Source organism: Nicotiana sylvestris, chromosome 12, assembly GCF_000393655.2.
Source record: "Nicotiana sylvestris chromosome 12, ASM39365v2, whole genome shotgun sequence".
Lineage (NCBI taxonomy): Eukaryota > Viridiplantae > Streptophyta > Magnoliopsida > Solanales > Solanaceae > Nicotiana > Nicotiana sylvestris.
This window is the reverse complement of record NC_091068.1, coordinates 121,770,431-121,781,259: the sequence shown is the minus strand read 5'-3', so window position 1 is coordinate 121,781,259 and position 10,829 is coordinate 121,770,431. Positions and strand designations below refer to the sequence as shown.

The window sequence follows — 10,829 nt, the reverse complement described above, 5'->3', positions numbered from 1 at the left end:
ATTGAATATGAAATTTTATCAGTCTGGAGAATAGTAAAGAAACCCCCCCCCCCCCCAAAAAAAAAAAAAAAAAACATCTCCTCAATGCTTAATATCACTAATAGCATGTTTGGCCCTTCTAAAATTTAGTTTGACAAGTATTTTTCTCAAAATTATTTTTAAAAGTACTTTCGGTAAGAAGCAGTTTGTGTTTGGCTAATCAATATAAAAAGTTCTTTAAACAGCAATTAGTGTTTGACCAAGCTTTTAACTTTCTCAAAAATGCTTTTTTTAAAAGTAGTTTTGGAAAGAAGCTACTACTTTTTACTTCTCAAAAACTGCTTCTGCTTCTATTCAAAAGCACTTTTTTTCCTTCTAAACACTTGGCCATACACCTTAACTTTAGGAGAAAAAAAATACTTTTGGCCAAAAATGAAGCAATTTTGCCGAAAAGAAGTACGGCTAAACAAGCTATAAGATAATCCCCAAGTTTTTGAGCAGTTAGCAGTAATATTGCGAATTTGCGAGCATAATCATATGAATCTACTTCTTGGTCAAACACCTCATTAGAAAAACACTGCCACATACATGGTTGCTTGCTTTTCCATTTGCTTCTAAAAAGGACAGCCCGATACACTAAACTCCCGCTATGTACCGGGTCCGGGGAAGGACCGGACCACAAGGGTCTATTAGACGCAGTCTTATCCTGTATTTCTACAAGAGGTAGTTTCCACTTTCCACGGCTTGAACGTATGACCTCCTAATCACATACAGCAACTTAACCAGTTGCGCCAAGGCTCCCCTTCATCATTTGCTTCTAATGTCAAGAATATTAACTCCTATAATTATATATACATGTACTTGAAGCCTGGTTAGATGTTTGAAGGGGGAGAAAAAAGTAAATGGACAAAAGTTTACGTACATTAGGGAGGTATACTGCCATATAACAACAGTAATTTTAAACAGCAGCAGATTAACTCAACGGTGAGATATATCTTCAGTACAGGCAATAGCAGCAATATATATGTAAGATAACTAAATTTGCTAAGGATATATTTAAGTAGTGTGTTTAACACTGTTGCTAGTGCTGATTATCAGCTAGTATAGGTTGCAACGGCTATGCCCACGTCACTGTCACCACGCCATCCATCCCTAGAACCTAGCCTAGCAATCAATGAAGTTTGAATGGACCATGGAAGACCAGGTTTCAAATCACAGCAAAGGCAAAAAAATGTCATGTGATTTTCTTCCCATTTACTTTAGCCTTGTAGATAGAGTTACTCGGTACTTATACTGATGAGAGGTGACAGATAAGCAGTGAATTAGTTGATTTGCGAGTAAACTAGACCTGACACAACCTTTATTACTAAGAAAAAAATACCAATTTCAGATGGCACGATCACATTGCTTTCAACAAATACTAACTGAAAGAATGTTAGTGCCAATATGCAGTAGACATGTCATAACACAAAGACTGCTACCCACAAAAGAAGACAGAATGACCAAGTTGGCAAACATGGTGAAGATTCAATTTTTTCCATGTTGTATCCAATATATAGACATCCAGTGCATCGATGGAACTTTTCAACAGAGAAAGGGGTATGTAGTATGTATTATCTAAAAGCCACAAAGTACACGAACTGCCTCTGTTCCAGAAACACACTCGTCTTCAACAAATGGAATCGTCTTTCTGACTGTTAACTTCATAGGACCACTCTTATTACCTAAAAATTCAACATGTTAAGGGTTCTTCTTTGTTATAATTCTATACTTCATAAAGGTAATATATAACTTGCTAACCTTCACTTGTGACATCCTTTTCTGTGCAAATGGCAGCATAATGTGAACCGGCCAACTCCAGGAGCATAAACTGCCAATTGCTTGTTAGATCACTGGGATCGTCAAACATATCCACTGATATTTCAGATGCCTGAAATAAAGTATGTTTATCAATAAAAGCATTCTCTCAAACTCAGAGGTACATATATATTCTATTTGAACGAAGCTATTATTAGATTGGGAAAGCAACAGAATTGTGGTTAAAATATTCAGGAAAAAGATTGCAAATTGGGAAAGTGTCCTGTCGGGCACTCGCTCTGGCTGTTTCAGGAGCTCAAGTATTGGCTAATGTTACACGTGATTCTGTTAGCATGACCTTGTTTTTGCTGAATTTGAAAAACTTAGCTAAACCTACAAATCACCTTTACGACACATCACCATTTGACATTCTTTTTCCAAGTCAATAATGTCTTATTAATAGCACACCAAGAGAGAGTTATGTATGTATGTACAAATTAACCCATTGCCATTTAACAATAACATTTCTGTCTTTTTCAGTTCAAATGTAAGCCCATTCGAGATAGTTTATTTATTTTGGATTAAGGAAAGCTCATTTGAAAAAGTTATCGAACTTGTTCAAAAGTAACTGTGTCATACCTCAGTATTTGAATATCGAGAGAGGTGAGGGCTTTCTCCAATACCACTCCCAAAACGAACTGTAAACGTCTTGAAAGGTGCACCAGAGAAACCTCTCCCCAGTGCTTTCACATATGCCTCCTGCAAGCAATCTGTTTTTTTAGAGGCTCAATTTAATAGATACTAACAAGAAAACTTTGATCCTTTGCTTTCGACCTATCATACAATCAATAAAGATAACACATTTTTCAAGCAGATAGAAGGTTAAAAGGTATAAAAGCCTTCTCTAGACAACCTTGCTAGCTGTAGCATAACCTTAACATATATGTGTATTGATGAGGCAGTTTGACCTTGATGCTTGCTTCCTACAAATGCACCTGGAAGTCATAAGCCAACATCCAAGCAAGATAGACCGCAAGTGAATACATTCTTAAAAGCTAGCAATGAAGAATCTGGCACTTCTGGGGTTCTTTCTATTCTGTAAAAATAGTATGCCGCTGCTAACTTTTGGTTGTGCTTTACTACTTTTTATACATTACCAAAGCACTGACGTAGTGGGCCTAAGTGATGTCCATAGGCAGCCAGCTAATATTGGTGAAGTACATAGGATGTATGTTCCAGAGGGACTTCTGTATGAACTACAGAGCCTTTTACATAATAAGTAATTTCCTGAAAGTCCTTTAACTCATTGTTGGTATTTAATGACAAAATTGTTATTTCTCCTCCTCTTGCTTGTCCAGCCACCTGCTTGTTTCAATTTCAAGAAACCAACAATCATGTTATTTCTTTTGTGTAAGCTACTCTTTTGATATAATCCGCACAGTTTCAAGGGAAAATGAACCTGAACTGCAGGTTCACAAACAACCTCCTCGACAACTCAACAAGTTACTGCTAAATAAACCAGAATACATGGAGAAAGCAAACTCCTTAAAATAAACCCTTTGTTTTCTTAAATGCTGCAATTCTATCCCAACAACAACAACAACAACAACAACAACCCAGTGTAATCCCACAAGTGAGAAAGTTAATTTATGCCTTCTAGAAACTCACATAAATCTTCTTTAGCCCTTAGAAGTTAACCCTTTCCCTTGGTAAATTAGTGGAACTCTACCACAAAAAAGGTTATTCTATTCCATTCATCACTCAGAGCCTCTTTGCCAATGTGAGACATCAATATCTTCTATTTTCATTGTACGTGAGGGGAGCTCTAACATATGCTCCTCCAACTCAGTCGTTCTGGTTATTATTTCCAGTCTTACTATAGGAGGGGTTCACAAAGCAAAATGCAAATAAAATGCCCTATTCTGAAAAATCTAATCCTTTGCTTTCACCTTAATAATAAGATAAGCTCCAGAACCGGCGGAATTGCCCAATCCTTTCTCTCCATGCCCGGTTTGCATTTTTAAAATGGTAAATATGCGTAAGAGAAGTGCATGACATTAAGACAACATTCACTTGCTTTATACTGCTAAAAGACTGAAAATATACTCAATTTCTAGAAAATAGTACAGCTTGTAAGACTATGTTTCCAAAGGAAGCAAACAAGAAAAATGAAGGGCAGAATGTCTAGTGAAACAGAACCGGAAGAACTGGAAGCATCTAAAGATGAATGAATGACCTCCTTTTTAATACAGGAGACAAATGAAGCGGCACATAAACTGCGTGACTGAAGCAAGACATCCCTTCGAACCATGAAAATGACTAAGAATTGGTACTCTTTAAGATTTTCAATTGGAGTAATTTGTTAAATAGAGCTGAGTAAACATTCTCATCAGTAAAAGAAACTAAGAAAATAATCATGAAATCAAATAGACTAACCTCTCTACCGGAAACAGCCTCTCTACCCTTACGGGGTAGGGGTAAAGTCTGCGTACACTCTACCCTCTCCAGACCCCACTAGTGGGATTTTACTGGGTTGTGTTGTTGTTGAGCAAATAGACTAACCTTTAGTGTCCATAATTTGATAAACTCCTGATGTTGAAGATGGGGATCCTTAATAGCAGCCAACACTTGAAGTTCAGGTTCAGAGAAGTATCTTCTAGCTAAAGTCAAAACATTGTGCTTTACTGTCCTTTGCTTTGCTTCCACGTCGATGCCAATCTATTAATGAAACTATAAGTGATTTTCCATGCAGCTGAATGTATGTATACACTGACTTGAGGGACCAGAATATTTACAGGAGAATTCATTGTAACGCCACAAGCTATCAGAGATGATGTATGTGAGATGTTGAAATGCAAAGGAGAAGGCTCACAATGATCACAGTGTTGCCAATCTACCTATAGGCATAACCAGATAAAGTTAATGGCACATAAATACGACATAAAGAGAAAATACGAGCATACAACTGGAAAACTACTGAACGCTCAAATCACACTAACCTCAGGCTTCCCATGAATGCTCTTCCTAAACTTGAGGGATATGGGTTGGATCGAAGAATTTATCTGATCTAGGGAAAACCAACGCTTTCAGAGCTATAAACAACTTATAATTCTCTTCAACTACTATGGCATGTCACATAAAGCAAATTAATTATGGACAACTGAAAAGTTATACAAACACACAAACACAGTAATGATAATGATAACATAACCTATTACATTGCTGAATCTGAAATGAAACAATTAGAAAAGACAGTATCATATCCTCAGGTCATTTTCCAATTCTTGATTAACATCTAATAAGCTTCTAACATATGAAATCACTGTGCAATGGAACAAATAACACCAAAAACCCAGTGGAATTCCACAAGTGGAGTTTGGGGAGGGCAATGCGTACGCAGACCTTACCCCTATCTTATGAAGCTAGAGAGGCCGTTTTCGATAGACCCTCGGCTCAAGAACCAATACAACAACAACATACCCAGTACATTCCCACATATGGGGTCTGGGTAGGGTAGTGTGTACGCAGACCTTACCCTACTCAGTGAAGGTAGAAAAGCTGTTTCCAATAGACCCTCAGCTCAAGAACCAATGGAATAAATAATTGCATTTATATAACATTTTTTTCCTAAAATTTTATTCTAACTCATCTTCCATGAAATCAAGTTTTCTTAAGAAAAATGCAAATGACAAACAAATAATACATATAAATTCAACATTGCCTCTTACATCTTGCAATGGTGGTTCTAACCAACGTACGGGCAAGTAAAGCACTTTTTCTCTGCTCATCTCCACGCATACTAAACACATTTTCTTTCTCACATGGTGATAAAATTTCCATATATTTGTTCAAAAGAGACTCACCCTTCACTTCATTTGGTATTACATACCAAAGATGTGTCTCCCTAAAATTCAAAAGCATTAAGCAAAACCCATTAAAAACAATATAAAATTTCAATATTTAAAAAAAAAAGAACTAAATCATACTTTGGAGAAGGGAGGGGAATAGGAGCCAAAGGGGTTGAGGAACTGAAGAATTTACTATCACTGAAACAGTTCAACCTCATTCTGAAAACCCCACGTGGCATAGACGAATCTTTTCTGCATATAACAGGTAAAAATTGAATCTTTTCTGCATATAACAGGTAAAAATTTAATCTTTTCTGCATATAACAGGTAAAAATTTAACCTTTTCGGTGTGAAATATAAAAATTGAATCTTTTCTGCATATACCAGATAAAATTGGATCTTTTTTCTTCTCTTTGAAAGCTCTATATTACACAAATTTGAAAGAATTCAAAACGAAGCCCCTATTAGTTCAAAGAAAAAAAGGAAGAAGAAGAAGAAGCCCTTTTCACAAACCAGTCAAATGGAGAGGAAATGATCAAAATGGTCCCTAATGTATAGGGGCTGGATTATTTTGCTCCTTATTATATGTCAAGTGAAAGTAATAGTCCTTAAAGTATATAAAAAGTGTATGGTTTTAGTCCCATCCCTTAAAACTAACGGTACAAAGCAAATATATTGTTAAACTTAACTTGAATCACTTAAAAGAAAAGCAGACTCCTCTCCTCTGCTTCTTTCTTTCACTGTTTTTTCTGAAACGAATCAAATTTGATAATCATCTAACCCCTCTTGTCCCCTCTCCCCCTCCCCTCCCCCCGCCCCGCCCCCGGACTAGCTTGTCGGGGTGAGTATTATCCGAGTTTCTCTTCTCTTGTCTAAAACCTAGTTAAAGTTCATCAGCATAGAAACCGATCACTTATCCATTCCACAATCGAGTTGACTCAGTGTCAAGTGCTTTACTGAAATTTCTCCGTATTTTGCGACCCAATATGGGCTCGGCACTTTCATTCGCTTTCTTACTGGAAATCAATAATTGGTTCATGTCAAAATTAGATGTTGCTTTATTTTCTTTGTAGCTACGAAGGAGTTTCAAGAGGGATTTGTTCTCTTCAGCAATTTATTAGTATAAAAATAGATAGACTTTGACAGAAATATGAACATAAGGTTTGATTTTGAGGTGAGTTTGGACCCTAGAAGAGTCTGCTGAGAGTTCATGGACAGTAACATTTTCAACTAAATGAACCACGATGAGATCGTTGATGGCTCTGGTGCCTCTTCTTTACAGGGAGCTCGCTCTTTCTTATAATTTGCAATGCATGTAGAAATAAAAAATTGGATTTGTATGGTACGAATTGATGGGAGAAGAAAGGGGTTTTTGAAGGAAGTGATGAGAGCACACCAACAGGAGTACTAAGACGATTCACTTTGATCTAATTTGCTTTCTACGCTAGTTGGAATGTTTTCAAAGTTTTGTGTATACTGAAAGAGAGAAGAAGAGGGGTATACTCTGTTAGAATTTTCTCTTGATGGGTCCAGAACTTCGTTAAGTTTAACAGTATATTTGCTTTGTACCGTTAGTTTTTAGGGTTGACACTAAGGGGTCGTTTGGTAGCGTATAAGAATAATGCTAAATAAGGTATATTAATAATGTAGGGATTAGTAATGCAAGTATTAGTTATACTGAAAGAGAGAAGAAGAGGGGTCTGTTAGAATTTTCTCTTGATGGGTCCAGAACCTCGTTAAGTTTAACAGTATATTTGCTTTGTACCGTTAGTTTTTAGGGGTGACACTAAGGGGTCGTTTGGTAGGGCGTATAAGAATAATACTAAATAAGGTGCATTAGTAATGCATGGGTTAGTTATGCAAGCATTAGTTATACAAAGATTATATCTTATGCATTGTTTGGTGTGGTGTATTAAAAATTAAAATGCATTGCATAATTTTTAAGAAATTTAATTGTTTACAAAAATGGCCTCCATATTCTTTAACTTAAGGGACTTTAAGAATAATTTTGTCTTTAATCATGCTAATGCATGCATTAATAGCCTTTGTATAGCTAATGTCATGGTTTTCTATGCATTAGCTATACATAGGATAATACCAAATTGAGTGTATAACTAATGCTTGTATTAGTTATCATAGGTTGATAAAGTGTACCAAACAAAGCATTACTAATACACAAAGCTAATGCATGCATTATTTTCTCTAACACACTCTACCAAACGACCTCTAAAACCATACACTTTTTGTATACATTAAGGACTATTACTATCACTTGATATATAATAAGGACCAAAATAATCCAACCCCTATACATTGAGGACCATTTTGATCATTTCCTCGTCAAATGGACATTAGAGAGTTAAACGCAGTTTGCTGTTTCGACTAAATTGCATATTGACCCCGGAAGTATATAAAAGTTGAAGATATTACCCACAACTAGGAGTGTCAAACAGGTTGGTCGGGTCGGATATGGTTCGGGTCGAAAACGGGTAATGGAAAAACGGATAAATTATCCGACCCGACCCATATTTAATACGGATAAAAAAGGGTTAACCGGCGGATAATATGGGTAACCATATTATCCAGGAACTATGGGCCTCCTCTAAAATCAACTCTCGGAGCTCATCCATATTTGGCACACAAACTCGACCCTGCAATCTCAAAACTCCATTATCTCCTAAGGTAACATACTTGGCACCTCCATGTTGTACTGTGTCTCTAAGGACACACAAATGAAGATCATCATACTGCCGATCTCGGATACGCTCCAATAAGGAAGAACGAGTGACTGTGCAAGCTAACACACGGCTGGGCTCAGAAACATCCAACCTCATGAACTGATTGGCCAAAGCCTGAACATCTAAAGCAAGCGGTCTCTCACCGATCGGAATATAAGCAAGACTGCCCATATTGGCTGACTTCCTACTCAAAGCATCGGCCACCATATTGGCCTTTCCCGGATGATATAAGATGGTGATATCATAGTCCTTTAATACCTCTAACCACCTTCTCTGCCTCAAATTTAGCTCCTTCTGCTTGAACAAATACTGAAGACTCTTGTGATCCGTGAACACCTCACATGCCACGCTATACAGATAATACCTCCAAATCTTCAACGCGTGAACAATGGCTGCTAACTCCAAATCATGAACCGGATAGTTCTTCTCATGAATCTTCAATTGCCGCGAAACATAGGCAATAACTTTGTCATCCTGCATCAACACCGCACCATGTCCAATACGAGATGTATCACAATAAACTGTGTAAGGCCCTGAACCTGTTGGCAAAACCAACACTGGTGCCGTAGTCAAAGCTGTCTTGAGCTTCTGAAAGCTCGCCTCACACTCATCCGACCACCTGAACTAGGCACCCTTCTGGGTCAACCTGGTCATTGAGGCTGCAATAGATGAAAATCCCTCCACAAACCGATGATAGTAGCCTGCCAAACCCAAGAAACTCCGGATCTCTGTAGCTGATGTGGGTCTAGGCCAGTTCTTGACTGCCTCTATCTTCTTCGGATCTACCTAAATACCCTCTGTTGATACAACATGACCCAAGAATGCAACTGAACTCAACCAGAACTCACACTTTGAAAACTTAGCATATAAATGACTATCTCTTAGAGTCTGGCGAACCACTCTCAGATGCTGCTCATGCTCCTCTCAGTTGCGGAAGCATTTGTCAACCCGAATGACATCACCAAGAACTCATAATGCCCGTATCGAGTGCGGAAAGTTGTTTTAGGAAAATCGGATGCCCTATTCTCAACTGATGGTAGCAAGACCTCAAGTCAATCTTCAAAAATACCTTGGCACCCTAAAGCTGATCAAACAAATCATCAATCCTCGGCAATGAATACTTATTCTTAATTGTAACCTTGTTCAGCTGCCGGTAATCTATACACATTCTCATCGATTCATCCTTCTTCTTAACAAACAATACCAGCGCACTCCAAGGCGAAACACTAGGTCTAATGAAACATTTTTCAAGCAAGTCTTGCAACTGCTCCTTCAACTCTTTCAACTCAGGCGGGGCCATACAATATGGCGGAATAGAAATGGGTTGAGTGCCCAGAGCCAAATCAATGCAGAAGTCAATATCTATGTTGGGTGGCATACCCGACAGGTCTGAAGGAAATACCTCAGGAAACTTACGAACAACAGGCACAGAATCAATAGAAGGAACCTCGGCACTAGCATCACGAACATATGCCAAATAGGCAAAACACCCCTTCTCGACCATACGGCGAGCCTTCATATATGAGATAACACTACAGGTAGAATGACCAGGAGTCCCTCTCCACTCTAAACGAGGTAAACCCAGCAAGGCTAAGGCCACAGTCTTGGCATGACAGTCCAAGATAGCATGGTAAGGTGATAACCAGTCCATCCCCAATATGACATCAAAATCAACCATGTCCAGAAGTAACAAATCTACACGAGTTTCAAGACCCTCAATCACAACTATACACGAATGATATACTCGATCTACCACAATAGAATCACCCACCGGTGTAGACACATATACAGGGGCACTCAAAGAATCACTAGGTATGACCAGATATGGTGCAAAATAAGACGACACATAGGAGAATGTAGATCCTGGATTAAATACAACTGAAGCATCTCTGCTACAAACCAGAACAGTACCTGTAATAACTACATCGTAAGCCTCAGCCTCAGGCCTGGCTGGAAGAGCATAACATCGGGGCTAGGCTCCACCACCCTGAATTACATCTCTGGGACGGCCTACTGCTGCCTGACCTCCACCTCTAGCTGCCTGACGTCCACCTCTAATATCTCCACCTCCACCTCTAGCACCTCTACCCCCACCCCTAGCTGGCGGAACGGGCGGTGGAACACCTGGCGCATGAACTATAGCACGGGAACCTTGCTGCTGCGACTGAATACCCACTAATCTCGGACAAGCCCTACGGATATGACCATACTCACCGCACTCAAAGCATCCACCTGAGAGCTGCAGCTGAGGAAACTGAGATTGACCCTAGCGACCTGAATGACCACCCCGAAAACTCTGAAGCGACGGTGCACTGATAGGGGTGGTGCACTGTAGGGCTGCTGATCAGAATACTGCATATGAGAACCACAGCCACCTAAAGCACTGTGAGAAACCTGAAGTGCTGACTGAAAAGGCCTAGAAGGATGGCCCCTACCATACAAATCCCTGCCTCCAGACGAGGCACCA

The 10,829-nt window shown here is 38.9% G+C and overlaps 1 protein-coding gene across 10 annotated transcripts; it reads right to left on the bottom strand.

Annotated features, from left to right (window-relative positions):
- Positions 1-1,478: 1,478 nt before the first annotated feature.
- LOC104238715 (uncharacterized) lies at positions 1,479-6,399 on the bottom strand. 10 transcript variants are annotated; one of them, XM_009793164.2, is made up of 9 exons: positions 5,965-6,399; positions 5,763-5,876; positions 5,505-5,680; positions 4,776-4,843; positions 4,572-4,673; positions 4,339-4,494; positions 2,416-2,535; positions 1,780-1,909; positions 1,479-1,703 (listed from the first exon to the last, which is right to left on the bottom strand). In XM_009793164.2, the coding sequence occupies exons 2-9, from the start codon at positions 5,861-5,863 to the stop codon at positions 1,597-1,599; spliced, it is 960 nt and encodes a 319-aa protein (XP_009791466.1). In that variant the 5' UTR covers positions 5,864-5,876; positions 5,965-6,399; the 3' UTR covers positions 1,479-1,596. The 10 variants fall into 10 exon arrangements, with proteins under 10 accessions (XP_009791466.1, XP_009791467.1, XP_009791468.1 ...); XM_009793165.2 differs by having other exon boundaries at positions 5,763-5,907; positions 6,009-6,399; XM_009793166.2 differs by having other exon boundaries at positions 6,009-6,399.
- Between the last annotated feature and the right edge of the window lie 4,430 nt (positions 6,400-10,829).

Excerpts from the sequence above, each read along its gene's own strand:
- LOC104238715 (XM_009793163.2), bottom strand. The coding sequence starts at position 5,944 with ATGCAGAAAAGATTAAATTTTTACCTGTTATATGCAGAAAAGATTCAA. Across the intron at positions 1,910-2,415 it reads CTCGATATTCAAATACTGAG|GCATCTGAAATATCAGTGGA; the intron begins GTATGACACAGT and ends ACTTTATTTCAG. Across the intron at positions 1,704-1,779 it reads AAAGGATGTCACAAGTGAAG|GTAATAAGAGTGGTCCTATG; the intron begins GTTAGCAAGTTA and ends TTGAATTTTTAG.